The following is a 23114-nucleotide window of genomic DNA, read 5'->3' as shown; positions in this document are numbered from 1 at the left end:
TGTGGAGATTTTGACTCATAAGTAATACAACTGTCCCTCTGACATGAAGCACTCTGACAATTAAAAAACCCCCACAACAACCATGAATAGTTAGTTGTGTATGCTAGGCTGTGCATTTTATCTATGGGCTCCTCATGCCCCTATTACCATATTACCTAGGCATCATCAATCAAAATCAGAGTAATGCTAGTTCTTTGCAAAGAGTAAGTCAATATCTGTCACCCTTCAAGGATCCCAGAGACATTGAACTTTTACATGCTAAAGCTCTAATTTAGTGAAACACTTAAGTACCTGCTCTAAAAGTGTATTATGTTTATGCCTTAACACTTTATTTCTGTTTAATAAACTGTATTTGAAATGTATAAAAACCTTATTGTCTTTAAAAATTCTTTTATTCTAACATGTAAAATGGCTCTAAATATGAAAAAAATAGACAAGCAGCCCTAGCATTCCCCATAAATGTTGAAAAGGCCTCCAAGCCAAAAGTGTACAATTCCACAATGAGACTAGTGCATGGGACATAAACCGGAAAGGGGGAACGAAAGCCTACTATTCTCCTGTTGCAAAAGCATCTTAAGACTCCTTTAAGTATCAACAAAAATAAGACATTCAAAAGTATCTGATGTGCATCTCTATAATGCATATCCCACTTTGATAGTTGTATGCATGGAAATAAAACTCAGACAACTTGCAAAATAACTTCTACCTGAAAACTGTAAGAAGGATGGAGGGCCTGCCACTACATTAACTTGTGGAAAGAGTAACTCCTCAATTTAAGAATGCCACAAATACATAACATGCACTATGTATGTGTCGGGGACTCGAACCCGGACGGCCTCTGTTCGTTGTCTGACCGCAAAGAGACAGGCAACACCAGCAAGATCCAATCACAAGCTCTTTATTGAATAGTGCGCACTTACAATAGAGAGCGGCCCGTCTCCAAAGTGAACCAGCCACGATTTCATTAACAAGTAGGCTTATATAGACAGTTCCGTCGCGTCATAGACTATTCGCCCAAGCAACCCACCCTCCTTTATCGGTTAGAAACTTTTAGTATCCATGGACACCTGGCCAACTATACATCATGGCCTTAAGCAATTCATAATGCATCAGCAATTTCTTATCAGCCCAAAAGACAGGTACTGGGCAATAAGGAGACAGTTTGTTACGGCCAAAGGAGAACATAAACAGGGAGTTTGGAACAAACGGGGAGAGCAGAAACAGGGAGTCTCCTTATCAGTTCTCAAAACAAACTGTTCCTCATCACAGCAGGTACAAAAATGCAGCTTCTTGCTTATCTCATTTTGCCAATTTGAGCAAGCGTGTAGGGTGCGTCCCTGCTTGAACCTATCTCCAGTTCTACCCAGGGACTACCCAGAAACCTTTGTTACATTTGCTTTAGCATAACTGCCCTAGGCCTATTTTTCTAGGGCCTAACAGTCCCCCCTTTGTCCCTAGAGTACCGTGAAGGGACTCTTGGGACACACTGTAACAATTTACTGCTTGGTGGAGCACACCTTAGTGCCCATCTAACATCCACAACGAATTAGGACATAGAGAACTACTAAGCCACAAATAATAATGACAGCACTACGAAGTAAGTTATGGAGCCAACCACCAACATTTGGAAACCAGCTAAATAGGTCGCTCCACTAGGAATCCCCTTTCTTTCTTCCATGATCTTTTGCTATCTGCATAAGATGTTGCACTCTGTCTTAAGTGGCATTATAAACATTAGGAATATACACACAACACTCTTGTCTAATTAAGGCACATGTTCCTCCTTGAAAGGCTAACAGAATATCTAGTGCTAAGCGATTCTGGAGAACCATCTGCCGGATCTTTCTCTGCTCGATAGCCAGATCAGTTAAAGCATCAGCAGTGGTATTAGCTATTATTTTTAAAATTCCTTGAAGCCTCAGTACTCCTTCTCCTATTCGATAAAAGGCCCCTCCACAAGCATTGGGAAATACCGCACAAACACCTGTCCAATCATTCACAGCCCACCAGGTAGGAGGGCGAGATTCTTTAGCATCTGTCTCAGCGTCCCTCATATTTCTAATCTTTCCAGTGGGGAGATGAGGGCGGTAAACAACAGGTGGCTCTAACCAGGCTAAGTAGCAGGATCTACTCCATGAAGGAGGAAGGGTCAAATATGCTTTGTTACTGCACATTCAGTACACTCTAAATAAGGGTTGGTTCCACAGACTCCATCCTACCGGTCTAATGGGTAGGGTTGGACCATTCGGATAAGAGCATAAACAGAGAGACTTGTTGCTAGGTCCAGGAGAGCACTGAGTACAATTTAGAGAGGAGCAGTTATAATGGGTGTGTGTGAAGGAAGGTACGCAGGACGATATATTTACTTTCATTAACCTAGGGATCAGAAAGTCAGCTGTACCATTGATAATTTGGTATTTATCTTCAGTTAGAGTATAAGCAGACCCGACATGGGAAATGTCAAGTGCACTGAATGATTCTGACAAGCATACCAGAATCAGTAGACTACCTTTTTAATAGGCACTAATGTCTGGGTTTTCTTATACATTCAGGAATCCTCTATTTTTAATCTCAGTCTTTTCCTAAGTAATGTTTAGATTTCCTGAGGAATCCTTTTAAGATGGGGTCCATGTCATGTTCATTGCACAAAGGGGAATGGGAACCATAAGCAGACTTCTTTGACTATCCACTGGGACTAGGGAACACACTCAACATGACGTATTATGTAATTCTGGCATTCAAGCCTTCAGCTCATGTGCAAGATGAATAAAGGTGTTAGAGCTGTTAGTTTCTACAGCTTTTACATCCTATACTACTAAAAGAGAAAGATAACAAATAATAATAGTAAAAACATAAGAACCTAGGCTAGAAAACGAGGCCTTCCTTCTGGGAAAGGACACCACCAGTCTAAGGTTTCTTCAGTCAAAATCAAAGCTTCAGGTCGCCTAAAGGGGTAGCAGTCCATTTGCCCTGGGCACAGATGTTGTCTGCTTCTGGTTCACCCGGTTCGCGGTGGGGTGAACGTGCGTGGCTCCCTTGAAGTCTGACGTCGTCTGCTTCTGGGCTTGGATTGCTAGTACCAGGCCTGCGCTGATCCCCGTCTACTTCTGGACCTGGGTTCCTGGTACAGGTCTGCGGTGCTCATTGTTGGGGCCAACCTGTGTAGGCACTGGAACTGGTTAGCGGTGGGATGCGTGAATCCAGGCGGACAATTCTTCACACTTTACAGCAGTATGGGTGGTCAGAAGGACTTGGTAGGGACCCTTTCACCTGGGTTCCAGGGCAGTCTTCCACTGGTGAACCTTCACGCAAACCTAATCTTCTGGTTGTAGTTTATGGCACGGCACAATCAGGACCTCCTGGAAGGCGTCCTTAACCTGAGAATGATAAGACTGTACACACTTCATAAGTTCTTGACAATACTTGACTATGCTTTCTTTAATAAGTGTTGCATCAGCCAGGTCAATTTTTTGGCTGCTTAACAATTTCATAGGTCGGCCACATGCAATTTCATGTGGACTGAGTCCAGTTTTCTAATTAGGAGTCACTCTTATGCTCATTAGGGCAATCGGGAGTGCTTCTACCCATGTTAAGCTAGAGTTCTTACATATTTTTGCAAGTTTGTTCTTTAAAATCCCGTTTCATTTCTCTCTTGCTCCTGCGCTCTCCAGGTGTCATGCGCAGTGCGGTGCTTGTCTGATAGAGTGGTACTTTGCCAGTTTTTAAACAATTTGTCCAGTAAAGTGGGTACTTTTATCACTGGAAATCACAAAATGTATTCTCTATGATGGGATGTAATGATTTAGAAGTTTCTTTGCTACTGTGATGGCATCAGCTTTCCTGCAGGGAATAAGCTTTTACCCATCTTAAAAACAAGCAAACAATAACCAACACATATTCAAAAGATTGACATTTAGGCAATTGAATAAAGTCTATTTGTAAATTCAGCTATGGTCTTAAAGGCAGAGGTCTGGTTGCCGGAACTGTCTTTACAGGTTTACTCACATTGTGGGCTTGGCAGACAGGGCAAGCCAGACAGTAATCTTTGGCTGCCTGGGAGAATTTGGGAGCAAACCAATTTTGTTTTACCTTTGCCAATGTGCGACAATCTATGGAGCACGGAGGCAAGGTGAGGTAGCAAGACCACTGGGGCAACAATGTGGCCATCAGAGCTGCACCAGTAGTGGTCTGGGTGCAAGGTGCACCCTGCCAGTCTCCACTCCTGCTTTCCCGATTCTGGGGCTTGGTCTTGCAGGAGGGCCAGTTCCGAAAGAGATGGCAAAGGAGCTGGTAATCATAGGAGAGAAGGGAAAAAACAGCAGGTAGAGGAGCAGATTCCTCTACATTCCATACAGTACAAACTGCATAGTCTGATACTAAAACTCTACTAGAATTAGAAAAGCAAAAACCATCTATGTAAAGCACAAAGTTAAAATTATTTAAGGGATTTAAATTATTCTTTCATTAAAACAACAATATTGTACACACAACAATGTTTGAAATACATATATCACAATTAGGACACACAAGACAAATTTGGATAGAACACAGAACACAAACTTATTATGTCATGACACAGAACCATGGTTTTTTTTTTCTTCAGTTACTTTTCAGCTAATATTAGTACTTTTTGTCTGAAAGACAAAGAAAACATTTCTACCTACACTGGGGTTGTGCATTATATTTTAGAATACTTTCTTTACTAATGTTCTTTGCTAATTTTTGATTAGCCTGCTGTTACCTAATGGTATGCTTTTGTTTTGCACAGTAGCTTCAGAGGGTTTGAGTAAATTACTTCATTGTTCAATTATTAATTTAAAGATGACATGCCTTAGTTTCTTTCTTGTACTGCAGACCAGGCTTTTTTTTTTTCTTTAATGTGTGAAGCTTCAAATAATTTACTGCCACAGAAACTTTTTCTTAGAACAAGACTCTTGCTAGTTAATATTTAAGCAAGTAAAAAGGTTTTCTTTTCTTGAAAAGAATTATATACAATGTTACAGGCTTACTTATGGGGGACATGCTCCCCTTTTCCAGAACAGACAGGCAGTTTGCAGACACACACAACCTTGGATCTGAAAGCAAGCCAAAAGTGCTATCAACTCAGCTTTGAACAGAAAAACAGTGAAGTTTCTGGGCTTGGATTTCTTTAAAACAATAATTAGTTTTCTTGGAAGACACATTTAACCCTTAGGGTGCAGGTTTTACAAATTTACAATGTATAGATTTTATTCTTTTATGCAGTTAACCAATTAAGTTTCAGTAGAATTCCTTATTTCTCTTTAATAAATTTAACAAAGTGTCTGTAGCCAAATGTTTAAACTTAATTGTTTCTTTGCCTAGATAATTAAAAGAGGCTGCAAGAAACAAGGAGTCATTTTTAAAGCAGGTTTCTCTTCATATATAACAACAATCGCTTAATTCTTTCTTTCTCTCTCTCTCTTCTCTTTCTCATTGTACATCTGTGTCACAATGCTAACTACTTTAGGTAAACTTTTCCTTTGCATCCCGTCTGAATTTGGATCTCAGTTAGGCTCAGCGGTGGGCATACCTCTCCAAGCTTGATTCTGGTGATATGCTACAGCCTTTTCTTTAACCTTTTGATGCTCATTTTCCGTGAGGAGGGTATTTAACAATTGAATCACATCAGCCCAGATTGGCAGATGGATAGAGAAAATGGTACAGAATATTCTTTTTACCACCTCCGGGGCATAGAGTGGGGGAAGTTTAACAGACTCCTTCTACACAAACGGCCTGCAAGGCAATCTCTCTTTCTCTCTCTCTCCTATTTTTCTACACACACAGCCTGCAGAACCCTTTCAAACTCCTTTGGTTTGTAATTATACCATACAAATAAATATTCCATTTGTCCGGGTCTAAGATTTACCAGTATGTCCCTCAGGGCATTCATTCTTTTTACGGAAAACGTCTCGCAGTCTGGCCAATCATTATCTGGGGACAAATTAGCAGTGAGTGAAGGCCATTGTGTTTGACACAAATCTTTCATTTTAGATTTTGCTAGACCGGCCGTTCCAGAAATGTCCTTCCAATCCTTTAGGATCAGGGTCAACGGGGCGTCCCCCGGGCACTTACTGCCGCTCTGTCCTATCTTTACCAGCTAAAGGATCCTTAACCCAATTTCTCAATACCGAGCGCGCTTACCTCTCCAGGGACTTTAACCCCGAACACTCCAGGGACTTTAACCCCGAACACTTCAGGGACTTTAACCCCGAGGTCCTGGATCCTACACAATGGGTAGGTGATGTTGCTGGATTTCTGCGGGCCTCAGCTGGTTCACAGGACATGCCTTATCGCTGGAGCAGGGATCAGGCCACCTGGCAAGGCTCCTCAAAACCGGAGGATGCGCGCTGCATTGCTTCGGAGTCCGATCTTCTGCACCGGAGAGTCAGACGGGTCCCATCTGGGGTGCCAAATTTGTCGGGGACTCGAACCCGGACGGCCTCTGTTCGTTGTCTGACCGCAAAGAGACAGGCAACACCAGCAAGATCCAATCACAAGCTCTTTATTGAATAGTGCGCACTTACAATAGAGAGCGGCCCGTCTCCAAAGTGAACCAGCCACGATTTCATTAACAAGTAGGCTTATATAGACAGTTCCGTCGCGTCATAGACTATTCGCCCAAGCAACCCACCCTCCTTTATCGGTTAGAAACTTTTAGTATCCATGGACACCTGGCCAACTATACATCATGGCCTTAAGCAATTCATAATGCATCAGCAATTTCTTATCAGCCCAAAAGACAGGTACTGGGCAATAAGGAGACAGTTTGTTACGGCCAAAGGAGAACATAAACAGGGAGTTTGGAACAAACGGGGAGAGCAGAAACAGGGAGTCTCCTTATCAGTTCTCAAAACAAACTGTTCCTCATCACAGCAGGTACAAAAATGCAGCTTCTTGCTTATCTCATTTTGCCAATTTGAGCAAGCGTGTAGGGTGCGTCCCTGCTTGAACCTATCTCCAGTTCTACCCAGGGACTACCCAGAAACCTTTGTTACATTTGCTTTAGCATAACTGCCCTAGGCCTATTTTTCTAGGGCCTAACATATGCTTTGACAGCTCTTACTTCTCTCAAGACTTCCACAGATTGCGGGACAAGACAGGCAACACAACAAGTGATGCTCTGTAGAATAGAAATGATAAGACTATCAATCATGTTGACTACACTCAAGCCCCCTCCACCCACACACTGCCTCTGTATCAGAGACTGCCAGGGGGGCTCCCGCCTGCCCCCAACCCTCAGGCTTCTGCCTCTGTGTGTTGCATAAATTGCAAGGTTTCGTCCCCTTGGAGGCTAGTCTGATTTACCCCAAGAAGAGAGTCACACTTTCAGGCTGGGTCCAACTCAAGTTTATTGGTTGCAACCACGGTACGGCTAAGGAACTCAATGTTCAAATCAGAGCCGACCCCCAACATCTCATATGCAGGGGTTTTTATAGGGTTCACATCCTTCCTGGTTTAGGTGCCTTAACATGATAGGTTACTTCATTTTTGATGTTTAGCATTCCTATAGGTCAGGTTAATTTTCCCAATGAGGTTAAATACAATGCCTACTTGCTGACTTTGCAGTTACAGCTGTCTTACAGTCATTCACTTTTGCTGAACAATGGGCGAGCCATACTTCCCTTTTTCCTTTCCTGCTTGAGCCGGTCACAAGTTTAAAGGATGTGGAATCTATCCATATCTCTACTTAACAGAAGACTGGTTTCACTTCCCCTCGTCTCCTTATTATAAGTTATTACCTGTGACAGGCCCTGACCTTTGTCATGTCTTACTCCTATACAAATAGCAAATATATCTAAGCATTAGCAATGTATATATATTGTACGTGCCCCTCATAGGGGAATCAATGGCTCCGGGGGATTTGACTTCCCTTTTACACATCAATTCCCCCCTCAAGAGGCTTTCTCTTTCTTATACCTCATCAGTTTCTTCTTTGGCTAATCTTTGGTAATGTACAAGCATTTCACGGTTGACAGTAGTCAATACAGTGCGACATATAGAGGCAATTATACAAGGTATAAAACAGGGCATTAAGCATAATATAATCACAACAAAACAAAACTAAACAGGAATGTGTACCCACATAGCACAACAAGAGTTTTCCTCTTTTTCTTTGAAACAGTCGTGGTTCAGCATCATGCAGGGGAGAGGTTACTAGCACATCACCCTGTAATATTTCGATTCTTCTGGTGTCCAACAGGTGGGAAAGCAGGACCAGAAGAGAGAGGCTTATCAGCAGTCGGGGTAGGATCATTTTGCAATGGGAAGCATTGGCTAACAGTCAGTTCTTGGCACTTCACAGCGCTGATGGACATAAGAGTCTTTATTCTCTGAGCCAAAAGCCAGCTAGCTCTTTTGGAACCAAGGTTATTTCCTAGGAATAAAGCAAACCATAAAAACAATCCCACGCGGTTGCTTGATACCGGCCTTATCAAAGTGAGGCCTTTTTGGCATGTGGTTGCCAGGGGAACCAGGGTCGCAGTTACTGCTGTAGCATACGCTTCTCAGGCTGACTTAATGATTTGAGTTTGTCAGTCCTTAGCAAGATACCATGGACTGCCTCAGTTTACTCCTATAGTTCTTTTCTCTTGACTTTGGGGTTCTTCTTAATCTACTAGGTTAAATACAACAATTTAAGGGATTTTAATTTACTCTGGAAGTGCTGGTACAGCACTATCATTATTATAAATGTTAAAATCAAAACTCTCTACATAATTTGGCAAACACTATTCAAATCTATCCCCAAGATATTTCGTTGCCTTACTGGCACTGCCCATGATTATAGGTTTGACCTCTACTGCCTGGTTGAGTGCTGCAGAGATAGGTGTTTGGCATGGTCCACGGTGTTTCCCTATCTGTGTGTACCTCAGACGGCCAGCCCCGATATATCTTTGGGCATTGGCCACCAACTTCTTGATCTTTGCCTGCAGGGCCAGTAAACCCTCCTCTTGGTACTTACTTCCGCCGTGCCACTCAGCATCTCATGTGTGGTTATCTCCACTACCAAAGTGCGATATGTCCACATTCTATTGACGGTTAGGCCGCTTGATGAGGGACCGTTATGCACACAGACGGATATACAGAGGGGCAGGATGGAGTGATCTGTCTGGGTAGTCAAACACCAGTAGGTACCGTTCATTTGGACCAGCTCGATGTTCATTTGTTTTTCTATGACAACCACATCAAGCCTAGGCAGATTCGTCATGATGTTAAATGGGCAGGTACATAAAATTTCCTTATCAAAGTGGGTGCAACAATCCCTGGGTATAGGGAGGCTCCCACACCTTCAGAATAAGCAATGCCTTCTATTCTATCTATATGCCCTTGCTTTGGTACAAGCAGGGAGGTTACCATTCTGATCTGATCTGAGTGAGGAATCCTCAGAGGGACCAAAAACAAATGGTTGTACTATGCCCTGTCCAGGTGGGCCTTTGGGTCCTCATGGATTCTCTCTTTCCCTACTCCCATGGGTAGGCACAGGGGAGACTGGGGACTCACCACCATAAGAACTAAATGGTAGTGGCTAAAGCTTACCTTATTCTTCAATACTGGCCTTCTAATTTCTTTATTTTACTTCCAATCCAATTAGCTTCTGGTCCAAACATCAGGTTAGGTCTACAGAGCTGGACAGATCCTTCAAACTATTTAGGATCAATTGATTAGCTTGGCTGGTGTGTAGGCCTTTACGGGCACTGGATATTACTGCATTTACAAGTCTGGATTCTCATACAATTTCTGGGCTATGACATAAGTGTTGCTGATAGGGTTACCAGGCTCAAACCAATCTGCGATGGTATCTGCTAAGCCTTGTCATTGCCTAATCAGGCATTTGCCAATTTGATTAACCAGTCTAGCACACAGCTGGTCTGTACCAGTGTGGAACATCATCAAGGTAAGGATCAGTGACAGTTGTCCTGGTTCTGGAACAGGGGCCTGTTCAGGGCATGGTGCACAACTGGGAGGCTCCATTTTGTCCTTAAAGTCCTGGTTGATGATATCCAAATGAGGGCAAGTTAGCAATGGCCATTAAAGCAAAACTAGTCTGGTGGGAAGGAGCTAGTCCTGTCTCCCATCCTTCTGTTCACGTGATGTACTCCTTGCTTCCTTCCAGTTCTTTTTGTTCACCTGTGGAGACATTGTTAACATTCTCCTAGCCTAAACAATTTTCTATTCACAACATTTGCAATACGTATTACAATTAAGACACACAAGACAAACTTGGACAGAACACAAACACATGTCATGACACAGAACCATGGCATTTTGTTGTTGTTTTTCTTCAACTGGCGCCAGCGCTTTCTGATGATCTGAAAGACAAGAAAACATTTCTCCCCCCCCCATCGGGGTGGCCTATTATAACTTAAAATACTGCCTAAGATCTGCTAGGGGAACAGGTTACAGCTAGTTCCTTACCATTTTCATGTGCGAGTGAGCTGCAACTTTCTGAGAACAAGAGCGCTTCATCGGTACTCGTGACCTTCCACTCCCTTGAATTACCTTAGAGTTGCTAGCCCTCCCCAACAGTGGCATGGTTCAGTTTCCCTCTCGTATTGCAGACCGGACTCTTTTTTCCTCTTATGATCTGTCTTGATCCTGCTAAATGACTTTTCTTAATTACACAGATTTGTCTAGCATTAATTTGGTAAGGAGAGTGGGCTTTCTAGTTAGCCCCCACACTTCCTAATTCTTTTCAGTATATGATTTTCATAACATCCAGGCTGCAGCAGTTGAGTTATGCTGCTGGCTCTGGGGTGAATCACTTGCTCATGTTCTGTAAGGAGATTTATGTTGCAGAATGTGTCTCCTTGTTAGGGCAGATTTAGTTTTTAGTGATTACATCTTCACATTCAATTTCTACTGGTTGACATCTGGGTGGCTTTTAAGTTACCTTCCCCCACGCCCTCAAGCCAATTATAACGGCGTGTGAGGGAAAGGTTTTAACTGTTTGTTATGTTTTTTCCTCTGGATGGCCCCCACTCATATGTTGTGAAACATCTTTGGGTTGCCTGCGTTTCTAGCCGTAGAGGCTGTCATTATTTATTTGCTAAGAAGGGCTTGAGAATTTCCTGAAGTTGCTTGGATTCGATCCTTGCTCAAAGCCCACATTCCCTTTTCAATCTCATAGCTTAGGAAGGTGCATATTTGGGCCTTCTCTTGTGAAACTTTATATCCCTTCTTCCCTAGGGCATTCAACAGGGGCTCCGTTGCCCTTTTTCCCTTTTGCATATCAGGACTGGTAATCAACAAATCATCAATATACTGGAGGAGAGCTACCTCAGGGTGCTGCCCCCTCCAGTCTTCTAAGTCTTTTTGCAATGTCGTCCCAAAAATATGGGGGGATGACACAAAACCCTGGGGCAACACAGTCCACAACAGCTGGGTTTTGTGATGGGTGTCCGGGTCTTCCCATTCAAAAGCAAATAATTTCCAACTATCTTTGTGTAAAGGTATAGAAAAGAAAGCATCTTTCAAGTCTAATACCATAAACACTGTTGTGTCTGCTGGAATTTGTGTTAAGATAGTGTGTGGGTTGGGGACCATAGGATGGTCTACAAGAACTTTCTTATTTATTGCCCGTAAGTCTTGCACGAGTCTATAAGAGACGCTATCCGGTTTTGGCATCCCTAAAATAGGGGTGTTGAAGGGAGAGGAACTTTCTACTACCTAGCCATATCTTTTGAATTGTTCGATTAATGGCTTTAAGCCTATCCAGGTGGCTCTTTTTTCTCTCTCAGGGGATATGGCTTTACACCCACAGAGCCTTCTCCTTTAATGAAAGGAATTCTTACTGGAGTCACAAACTTTTCTCGGGCAGGGGTCTCATCTGCCTAAACACATGGATTGACTCCTTCTAAGACCTCAGTCCCTTTTGTCTCTAACAGCATCTCAGCTGCACAGAGAGCCATCTGGTAATTTGAGCCCTGTTTCACCGGCAGCTGCACTACATTCTGATCACTACGGAAGAAAATTTCAGCTTGCAGCTTAATTAGCATATCTCACCCTAGCAGGGCAACTGGGCATGCAGATGAAACAACAAAGGCATGCTCTAACATAATTTTTTCTAATCTTCGTGAGGAGGGGTCTACATACGGGTAGCCTGCTTCTCTTTCCCTCAATTCCTTCTATCATCACATGCTTTCCACTTTCTTTAGCTGAAGGGGGTTTTATGGGGATCATAGAGAACGTGGCTCCAATATCCACCAGAGCCTCATAGTCCCTGCCACCCACCCTTATTTTTACCATGGGATCCTTTCGAGCTTTAGCTCGTAGGGTAGTGGCCTTAGATTCCCGTCCCCTTCAACTAGATTCTTCTCCGGAGGATTCTGCCCGCATCTGGCGGTTCTCCGGTTGTCTTTTCTTCCCCTTTGCCTTCTATTTTTGGGCAGTCTCTCTTCCAATGTCCTTTTTCCCGTCAGTGCACACATCCATCAACTGCTACCCGTCCCTTTCCTTTCTGAGGGGGCCCCTTATGGTCCGGCCTCTGGTTGCTGGAGAGTGCTGCAGCCAGCACTGCCATCTGCTTCTGCGCTCTCTTATCTTCCCTCCTCTATTAGGGTATGTCTACACTAGAAAGTTAGTTCGAACTAACGGACGTTAGTTCGAACTAACTTTCCTATGCGCTACACTAGCGCTCCGCTAGTTCGAATTTGAATCGAACTAGCGGAGCGCTTAGTTCGAACTAGGTAAACCTCATTTTACGAGGACTAACGCCTAGTTCGAACTAGCTAGTTCGAACTAAGGGCTGTGTAGCCCTTTAGTTCGAACTAGTGGGAGGCTAGCCCTCCCCAGGTTTCCCTGGTGGCCACTCTGGCCAACACCAGGGAAACTCTATGCCCCCCTCCCGGCCCCGGACCCCTTAAAGGGGCACGGGCTGGCTACGGTGCCCGTGCCAGGTGCAAGCCTGCCAGCACCCAGCTAGCAGACCCTGCACCTGGCACGGCACAGAGCCACCCACCCGATGCCCCCCAGCCCACCCCCTCTTGCCGGGACCAGGCTGGCGGCTCCCAGGAGCTTGCCCTGGACCGCAAGAGGCGGGCACCTTCCTGGGCTAGTGCGGACATCGTGGACCTCGTCCACGATCTCCGCACTAGGCACAGGAAAGTGGCCGTCTAGGGCAGGAGAGCTGCCAGCCTGGCCACCCAGGACCAGGTGTGCATGAAAATCAAGGGGGTCCACTGAGACCCCCGACACTGAGCCCTGAGCTTACAATGGCCGTACTGGGTCAGACCAAAGGTCCATCTAGCCCAGTAGCCTGTCTGCCAACAGCGGCCAACCCTAGGGACCCTGGAGGGGATGGACCGAAGACAATGACCAAGCCATTTGTCTCGTGCCATCCCTCTCCAGCCTTCCACAAACTTTGGGCAGGGATACCACTCCTACCCTCTGGCTAATAGGACTCCATGGACCCAACCTCCATCACTTTATCTCACTTCCCTTTCAACTCTGTTCTAGTTCTAGCCTTCACAGCCTCCTGCAGCAAGGAGTTCCACAGGTTAACTATTTGCTTTGTCAACAACAACAACAACTTTCTCTTACTAGTTTCAAGCCTGCTACCCATTCCTTTCCTTTGGTGTCCTCTAGTCCTTCTTGATGGGAACTCAGGAAGAACTTTTCTGAATGCACCCTCTCCACCCAACCCCTGCTTTTAGAGACCTCTATCCTGTCCCCCCTCCGTCTCCTCTTTTCTAAGCTGAACAGTCCCAGTCTCTGTAGCCTCTCTTCATCTGGGACCTGTTCCCAACCCCTGATCATGTTAGTTGCCCTCCCCTCTCCCAGCCTTTCTCTTCCCCTCTCCCACCTCCTTTTCCCAGTCTCCCCCAGTTTTGTTCAATAAAGACAGAGTCAATGTTGGAAGAAACGTTATCTTTATTTTGTACATCAATAAGAAGGGGGGCTAGGGAAGGGCAAGTGGAAGGAGGTGAGGGAGGAATGGGGTACGAGCCCCCGATGGGGAGGACTGGGCTGGCTCTGCGGGCTTCTGGGGGTGGAAGCTCTCCTGCAGCCCCCCAATTACTCCCTCTCCCCAGATGGCAGCCTGCGGCAAGTGCAGCCGGGCTGATGGCCGAGTGGTGTGATGTGCCCAGTGTGGGCACTCAGGGCACTCCAAGCCAGAACTTCTTTGCAAGCGGGGCACCCCTTAGAACTGTGTGTCCGGGGTGGGGGTCGGGACCCTTTAAGCGCAGCCCTCGGCTAGCCTGAGACAGCATCTCCATGCTCTAAGTCCTCCTTTTATGCCCTGCCGGCACTGCTTCCGGCCATCATTAAGCCCTGTTCAGAGTCCACTCAATGTGGACTTACTAGTTCGAACTAGCAAAACGCTAGTTCGAACTAGTTTTTAGTTCTAGATGCGTTAGTTCGAACTAGCTTAGTTCGAATTAACTAATTCGAACTAAGTTAGTTCGAACTAGCGCTGTAGTGTAGACGTACCCTTACTTCTCTAAGGGGGTACTGATGGTATGATGATCCCGGATCTGATGGGCCTTTTCGCAAGAAGTATTTTTTTTGCCCGAATTGAGTAGTCCACCCTGTTGGCTCAGCCCCCCTCACTTCAGCCTCTGCAGGGGGGGCTGAAGTGAATCCAGGACCAGCAGGAGTCTGATAAGGGGGGAGTAACTTTTCAGATGTAAGTTCACTTATGATTTCAGAGTTACTGTTTCCTCCTGAAGTGGCAGGAGAGGAACAATTCTCATTCTCTCTAATAGGGCTAGACCCTCCTGAAGAAGAAGGGGTTTTCCTCTTCTTTCCATAGGACTCAAATTCCTCATCACTAGAGGGAGCCAGTATTTCAGGGCTTTTACCTCTCAAGGTCTTTGCCTTTGCAGCCATGACCTTACACACACCCATACTACATTTTAATATCCATTTTGGTCGATCCTGGACGTGGAATAACCAACAATCAATATATGGGAAGTGATCCCACTGTCCGTCCCGCGTCACAACGCTATGTGTTAGGGATACCAGGTTTACATCAAAGGAGCCCGTATCTGGCCATAAGTAGGCCACTCAAGTTGACAAAATTTAATTAACTCATCTTTTGCCATTTTTACTCTATAGTCACTTTTAAAATTACTAAAATTCTGTAACATGCATCCCAATGGGGTTGCGGAGTTTTCTATCCGGGAACTTCCCGAACCCATATCTATCTATTTATATATATTGCGCGCGCACACACACACACAATCAACAAGCTTTTATCGCGGCTCCGTGTGTCGATGGAATGACACCACACCAGCTTTTAGCGTCCGAACTCAGAGAGGGGTCCAGCGCTTGGCTGCCTCACTAGAGACACCGGTGTGCCCTTATGGAGCCGTGACACTTAAGACGGGCCTATTAGACAGCAACAAATATAGACAAACAGGGGGCTTGGAGACTCGCTGGGTCACGAGGTTCGGCTGACCCCCCTTGCAATCAAGAAATCCTGGTCATCGGGTTTCCCCTTGCAGGATTCTTGGGGCGGCTGGAGTCAGCTTAAGTCTCAGACCTGGTCAGCGACAGTCATGCTTACACACAAACCTGTGGTTTCACAATTTAGGTTTCTAACAAATCATTAAAACAAAGAACAAGAGTACTCCTACTAAAAACAAAAGCAATCCACTGGAGTTTTCCTAACTCCTCATAACTTCCCCACGCAACCCACGGGTTCATGGTGTTCCTTCTGGGGCTTACAGAGGTTTCTACCATTTTGGGAGCGACCCAATTCCACAATATTGTGTTCTTTCCAATGTTCAGACCTATGTGCTGAACGCAACGCCCCCGGGGGACAAACAAATACTCAGACCTATATGCTGAGTGCAAACTTACAGATCAATATCTGCTAGAACACAGGAATAGGTATACTCACTCCGTCTATACCCCGGCGCCTTCCTCTTTTCTTCGGACCTGACAGCCTCGTGTGACTCATTCAATAGAGACTCCTTTAACTTTCCGGATGTCCCGACTCACGCTTTCGGTGCCGTGACGGACTCAAACAGTCCGGTGCGCACTTCACGGTCACCTACAGCGAATCTTGTCGTCCGACTCCAGAGTAGTCCAAGGGATGTCCCTTCGTGGTCGCCAATTTGTTGCATAAATTGCAAGGTTTCGTCCCCTTGGAGGCTAGTCTGATTTACCCCAAGAAGAGAGTCACACTTTCAGGCTGGGTCCAACTCAAGTTTATTGGTTGCAACCACGGTACGGCTAAGGAACTCAATGTTCAAATCAGAGCCGACCCCCAACATCTCATATGCAGGGGTTTTTATAGGGTTCACATCCTTCCTGGTTTAGGTGCCTTAACATGATAGGTTACTTCATTTTTGATGTTTAGCATTCCTATAGGTCAGGTTAATTTTCCCAATGAGGTTAAATACAATGCCTACTTGCTGACTTTGCAGTTACAGCTGTCTTACAGTCATTCACTTTTGCTGAACAATGGGCGAGCCATACTTCCCTTTTTCCTTTCCTGCTTGAGCCGGTCACAAGTTTAAAGGATGTGGAATCTATCCATATCTCCACTTAACAGAAGACTGGTTTCACCTCCCCTCGTCTCCTTATTATAAGTTATTACTTGTGACAGGCCCTGACCTTTGTCATGTCTTACTCCTATACAAATAGCAAATATATCTAAGCATTAGCAATGTATGTATATTGTACGTGCCCCTCATAGGGGAATCAATGGCTCCGGGGGATTTGACTTCCCTTTTACACATCATGTGGGAGACGGCGAGGGGAAGGCAGCTCTGCAGAAGCCAGCACATGGTTGGGCGTGGGGTTTGAGGAGTCCCATAGCTGGCGGGATAGAAGTGTGGTGGAAGGGGTGTGGCTTGGGAAGGGAGGAAACGGGGCTGAGGGGTTTCCATGGAGGGGGGCAGGGTATGGATAGGGAGCAGTTCTCCCAGCTGCAGCTCCAGCCCCTTCGTTCGCATCTGGAACGTGCAAGCTCAGGATCTTTCCCAGCTGGAACCCGACCTGGCAGTGGCGCTGGGGGACTGACCCCAGGGATCCTGATACCCCCATCCCCTGCCTGGGCCTCGCTCTTCTGGCGCCCTCCAGGTTGAGGAGCTGGGGCTGGAGCCACCGAGAGTCACAACCCCCCTGCGAAGGCCCCGCCCGCAGCCGAGCCAATCCGAAGGGGAGCCGCCCCCCCAGCCCAGCCCGGCAGCCCTTTGTGCCGGCAGAGGAGCTATGGCCGGGGCGAGGAGCCGCAGGCAGCGGGGCAGCGAGGTGGGTCCTGCGCAGCGCGGGGCGGGCAGGGCTCGGCGGTGGCTGCAGCGGGCCGGGGGCTGCGAGCTCCCCGCGGGCGGAGAGAGGCCGCAGGCTGAGTCCCCGGGACCGGGCGGGTCGGGCTGGTGGATCAGAGCGAGGCCTGGGGAGGAGAGATCTCGGGGTCCCCGCGGCAGTTCTCCGAATGCGGCTGCTGCGGGCGCCCCGGCAGCGCCCTTCGGGCCGGGCCATGCGCTGGGCAGTGCGGCGAGGCCGCCTGCGAAGCCGGGGGGCGCCTGCCCCTGCGCGCCGCGCTCAGCGCTGGGGAGCTGGTCCGACACACGGGTCCGCTGTGGCCAAGAGCCAGGCGAGCTGCAGATGCAGGAATTGAACCGCTTCCGTGCGAGGGACGCGCCAAGAGGGGCCGTGGGGCCGGGCTCCCAGGGTGATGTCGGGGGGCTGGGGCAGAGGCAACCGAGGGTGTTATGCGAATTGGCGCCCCCTCTGCCCCCGCCCGCCAGCCAAATGCTGGGGCCCCAAACCTGGCGCGTAGCTGAGCTCGACCCTGGGAGGAGTGGGGGAGCTTGTACTGCATCTTACCTGAGCCCCTCCAGCTTGGGGCTGGGTCCCACAGCACTAACCCTTTGGCAGAGGTGGAGGGAGTGGGGCTGGGACAGAGGCGGGGAGGAGGTAGCTCCAGCGGGTGGTGGCAGGCAGTGGAGGAGCAGGTGAGCAGAGGGATGACAGGGGGAGTGTAGGGGAACTATACTGGCACCTCACTAGTGTGGCACCCAGGGGCCACTTGCCCTCCCCTGCACCCTCCTCACTACGCCACTGTAAATAATCCTCCTCTTAGGGTATTTATTGTTTAATGAATTACTTATTTTACTAACTACAGACATATACAGGCAGTCCCGGGGTTAGTACAAGATAGGGACTGGAGGTTTGTTCTTAAGTTGAATCTGTATGTAAGTGGGAACTGGCCTCAGCCGCTGCTGAAACTGATCAGTTTCAACAGCAGCTGAATCTGGATGCCAGTTCTGACTTACATACAGATTCAATTTAAGAAACCCAGGCGTCCCCAAGTCAGCTGCTGCTGAAACTGATCAGCGGCTGATTCCAGGAAGCCCGGGGCAGAGCAACTCTGCCTCAGGCTTCCTGTAGTCAGCCCCTGGTCGGTTTCAGCAGCGGCTGACTTGGGGATGCCTGGGGCAGAGCAGCTGGGGTGCTGCTGGCTTGGTCCAGTAGTGCCGCTCCTCGGTGCTACTGGAGCAACCCAGCAGCACCCCAGCTGCTCTGCCCCAGGCATCCTGATTCAGCCACTGCTGAAACTGACCAGCAGCGGCTGAATCAGGATGCCTGGGGCAGAGCAGCTGGGGTGCTGCCGGGTTGGTACAGTAGCGCTGAGGAGCGGCGCTACGGGACCTACCGGCAGCGCCCCAGCTGCTCTGCCCCAGGCGTAGGCAAGAAAAGCCTGGTCTGCTGGGGAGGGAATGGGGGGCACTAGCTGCACCCCCCCCCAGCAGACCAGGGAGACGTGGAGCAGATTTCCTCACCCAAGAGGACGGGGGCGGCAGGACTGCAGCGCATCTGGACGTCCCGCCGTTCCAGTCCTCCGGGGCGAGAAAAGCTCCGTTCGTAACTGCGGATCCGACGTAAATCGGATCCACGTAAGTCGGGGACTGCCTGTGTGTGTGTGTGTATATATATATATATATAGTTTTGTGGTTTGCATTCTGTTCAATATTTTTTTCTCTTTAATTTGTTCATATCCCGTTCTCATTAGGTTCATGTCTTTTACATAAAAAATGTCAAATACTTACATGTAAGGTTTATAAAACATGAGAAAAGTTAATGTTATAAAACCTAAATATGAATTTCATCGCTATATTTCATTCAAGCATTTAAAACCACTGTTATAGCAAATGAGTAACACATTGCCTTCATGAATAAAAGTCAACAAGATTTTGAGCATATCAAATTTATTGTAATAGAGAGATAGCCGTGTTAGTTGTATCTTGGTAAAACAAAAAGAAAAAAAGTCTTTAAAGTGCTACATAACTAACAAGATCCCTAATAAATGTATTATAAGCAATCTGTAATGTTTCCTAACTGCCCATTTACTTACCTGGTTAACCTAATTGTTTTTCACATTATTGCACCGCAAAAAACTACATGAGAGTTATCAATGTAAGTGATTAACTTACCTGTTAAAATAACACTCCGAAAAACTTAAATAAAACTCACACACAACACACAGCCTTGCTTTCTTGAAGGCACTTGAAGCAATAAGAAGCCTAAGGCTGAGGATACCCTACAAGCCTGGCTTTGTCTGCCATGAGGACTTTTTCCTTCAGGCTGCTATGAGATTCTCTCCTTAAGTAAAGGAGAGAGGCAGGGGCGGTCCGTGCCTATAGGCAAACTAGGCAGCCGCCTAGGGTGCCAAGTTACATGGGGCGCCAAATTCCAAACCCTGCTCCTTCCATTTCCCCTTCCCTTTCCGGTGCCTTACCTGGAGCACGGCTTCCCTGCTGCCAGGAGGGGGGTAAGTCCTGGGAGAGGCAGCGCATGGGGAGGTTTCCCCTGTGCCGCGGGAGGGGAGGGGAGGGGAGCGGAGGGGTCGGCCCCGGGAGAGGAGGAACGTGGGAGGGTTCCCCTGTGCTGCGGGAGGGGGGGTCGGCCCCGGGGGAGGAGGAATGCGGGGCGGGGGGTTCCCCTGTGCTGCGGGAGAGGAAGGGGAGGGCTCAGCCTTGGGGAAGGAGGAACGCGGGGGGGGTTCCCCTGTGCCGCGGGGGGGGGGTCGGCCCCAGGGGAGGAGGAAAGCGGGGGGTTTCCCCTGTGCCGTGGGGGGGGGGGGGGAAGGCCCCAGGGGAGAAGGAATGTGGGGGGGTTCCCCTGTGCTGCAGGAGGGGGTCAGCCCAGGGGGAGAAGTAACATGGGGGTTCCCCTGCCCCGCGAGGGGGGGGTTGGCCCCGGGGGAGGAGGAACGCAGGGGGGTTTCCCCTGTGCCGCGGGGGGGAGGGGTTGGCCCCAGGAGAGGAGGAAAGTGGGGGGGGGGTTTCCTTGTGCTGCGGGAGGGGGTCAGCCCTGGGGGAGAAGTAATGTGGGGGGGTTTCCCCTGCCCCGCGGGAGGGGGGGTCGCCACGGGAGAGGCGCATGCCGGCTTCTCTTTGGGGGAGTGGGACCTTGGGAGGAGGCAGGTGCAGGGGACTCTCTCCCCAGCCCGGCACCCTGTTACCTCTCCCCCATCCCCAGCCCCTTGGCCCCCAGTCAACAGAACTCCATCCCCAGCCCCCCTCTCCCCAGCACAGAACCAAACCCCTCAGTCGATACCTGCCGTTGGGGGAGGGGGTGCCCGTTGCACGGTTCACCTTGGGCACCAGTTGCTGGCAGCTAGTCTAGGGCCGCCCCGGAGAGACGTCTCTCTCTCTGAGCTGCTCTTCCAGTTTCACACAAGCCACTCAACTGAAGCCATAGATACCAAGATTCAAGGCCAGCCTTGCCTTGAGCAGCCTGCCTCTCCAGGCACTCGCAGTCACAGCATCCGAACACGTGGAAGAGAAAGCCACGTGAATCCCAAGTCTCTGCTAGGACTGAGATGGAAAATTGGCAACAAAACGTGGGGAGATCTATCACCTCAGTGATGCCAACTCCTTTGGAATTGTGGTTCTGATTATCCAGCCCCAGCTGAGGCAGAGCTGGCACTGTGTGTATGTCTGATACGTTTTTACCAAAACTCCTGCCTGCCCATCTCACTAAAGGAAAAAGGGAGGCAAAAAGGATGGAAAATGATAGAAACTTTTGTATAAGCTTCAGAGGGGGAGCTGAGTTAGTCTGTAACAGGAAAAACTTAAAAACCAACCGACCAGTCTAGTAGCACTGTAAAGACTAACAAACCATGTGGGTCAGAGGTAGGCAAAAGGGCCTCCATGGGTCAGATCCGCTCAGCGGAGGCCCTGCTGCTCCCTCACCCCCAGGCCAATTAGGGCTTGAGGCGGGAGAGCACGTGAAGCTTTCTCTGCTCTGCCCCCACCCAGCGAGCAGCACACGGCACTTCCAAGCTCTCCCGCCCTCAAGTCTGGATTGGCCTGTGGGTGGGGAAGCGCATGAAGCCTCCTGCCCTACCAGAGACATGGGTGCCTAGTGGGAAGGAGGAGGCAAAGGGGCTCCCTGACCCTAGACCAGTCATGGTCTGGGTAGCCCCACCCCTTCCTGTTTAGTCCCCGCCCCTTCCGTGGTGACCCAGGGCTACTTCAAAAATTTTTGAAGTGGCCCCCGGGCAAAAATTATTGCCCACCCTTTATGTAGATGGTATCATGAGCTTTCGTGGGTGGAAGTGGGTTGTGCCCACAACAGCTCATGATACCGTCTACATCAGGCATGTCAAACAGGCTTCTGTTTTTTTGTGGCCTTCCACAACATTTTATAAAAGAATAAAGTGCGGCCCACTGGCCGCTCAGAGCACGTGGCCAAGTGCAGATCACGGCTGGGCTGTTCTGCACAGGCATCAAGTGCCTGCTCACAGCTGGCTGCCGTGCTCACACCTCCCCAGCGCCTGAGGAAGAAATGTGGGGCAGCAGCAACACTGGCTCTGGGACCCAGGCATTAGATATGGGGGGGGGGGCTGGGAGTGCCTGGGTCTGGGGGAGGGAGGAGGCATACGGTTAGAGGGGAGTTCTCTGGGGGAACAGAGGGGAATTGGGTTAGAACGGGGATATGGGAGTGCCTGGCTCTGGGGCAGTGGAGGGGGATATTTTGTTAATTTTTTGGTTTTTATTTATTTATTTCCAAATAAAATCACAAAACGTATATTACTTTTATATCAAATATATGTCAATTTTTTGCAATTGTACGAATAATTATATGTTTATGCAAAATCTCAACTTACAAAGTATCTGAAATTTTCACTGAAGCCTGTTCTATTTGATTGACCATGGTCTATACTTGTTTTTATTTCAACAAAACAAATTATGTATCATATACAAAATTTTAAAGTACCTTAAATTTATATTTAAGTTAAAAATTATTTTATGAGTAAATAACAATGTAACACATCAAATTATTGTATTATATTAAAACAAGACCTGAAAAATATTATACAATATACCTAAAACATAATCTATAATGTTAGATTATAAAATATATTAATTATATTATAATTATAAAAATATTATAAAATATGCTTAAAACATAATCTATAATAATAAATAATTACAACTTTTCAATGGAAGTACATTTTCTTTGGTGTCCCTGAAAGCTATCAGTTTTCATCTGTGGCCCTCAGTGGGCTTCAAGTTTGACATGCCTGATCTATATGTTTGTTAGTCTTTAAAATGTAACCAGATTATTATTTTTTAAAGATTTTCCTTTTGTTATAAAGTATCTTTTATTTAAAAAAAATAAGTAATCCCAATGCACCCATCTCTCCCCCCACCAGAGCCAGCCCCTCACCAGCGTCCCCCCATCCCAATGCACTCACCCCTCCCCCTGAGCCAGCCCCCCACAGTGCCCCCATCCCAATGCACTCACCCCTGCCCCTGAGCCAGACTCCCCAGAGCCCCCATCTGAATGAGCCCCCCCCCCAGTGCCAGAAGCACCCCCCAGCCAGGCACAGGAGGAACGGAACAGCCGGGTAAGGGATTCTAACCTTTAAAGTGGCCGTTGCTTCCACCTGGTCCTGCTGCCTCAGCTCGCAGCGTGTAGAGTTCCAGGAGCACTTAGCCAACTCTCGGTCTCTGTTCAAAAGCATCATGAGGACCAGAGCAGCGTGCGCTTCGCTCCCAGCCCAGCCTGGTGCCCCCCTGGCGGCGCCCGGGGGCAAATGCCCCCCCTCGCTACGCCTCTGGTCTGGGGCTCTCTCTGGTACTGCTACTGCAGCCCTTTTTGAATCGCTGGGTTGCCGGGGCAGTTGCTCC

At 47.9% G+C, this 23114-nt stretch overlaps 2 protein-coding genes and 1 long non-coding RNA gene across 15 annotated transcripts in view; 1 reads left to right on the top strand and 2 right to left on the bottom strand.

Moving 5' to 3' along the window:
* Nucleotides 1–23114, bottom strand: part of LOC102458302 (non-structural maintenance of chromosomes element 3 homolog) — a 175814-nt gene that overhangs the window by 109425 nt on the left and 43275 nt on the right. The gene's annotated exons all lie outside the window — the stretch shown is intronic.
* LOC142825487 (uncharacterized) lies at nucleotides 883–12568 on the bottom strand. The gene is made up of 2 exons (XR_016348028.1): nucleotides 6163–12568; nucleotides 883–3392 (listed from the first exon to the last, which is right to left on the bottom strand). It is a non-coding gene; the product is annotated as an uncharacterized LOC142825487 (long non-coding RNA).
* The window catches only part of LOC142820990 (uncharacterized), a 36174-nt gene continuing 29974 nt past the window's right edge, over nucleotides 16915–23114 (top strand). For all 4 annotated transcript variants that reach the window (XM_089774027.1, XM_089774029.1, XM_089774028.1 and 1 more), the window contains exon 1: nucleotides 16915–17220. In XM_089774027.1, the coding sequence (XP_089630153.1) occupies nucleotides 17182–17220 (39 nt within the window). In that variant the 5' untranslated portion in view covers nucleotides 16915–17181. The remainder of the gene's footprint in view (nucleotides 17221–23114) is intronic.

The sequence above is a fragment of the Pelodiscus sinensis genome, chromosome 29 (genome assembly GCF_052426305.1).
Source record: "Pelodiscus sinensis isolate ZL-2025 chromosome 29, ASM5242630v1, whole genome shotgun sequence".
Classification (NCBI taxonomy): domain Eukaryota; kingdom Metazoa; phylum Chordata; order Testudines; family Trionychidae; genus Pelodiscus; species Pelodiscus sinensis.
Note: the sequence above shows the minus strand (reverse complement) of the source record. Positions and strands in the feature narration are given on the sequence as shown.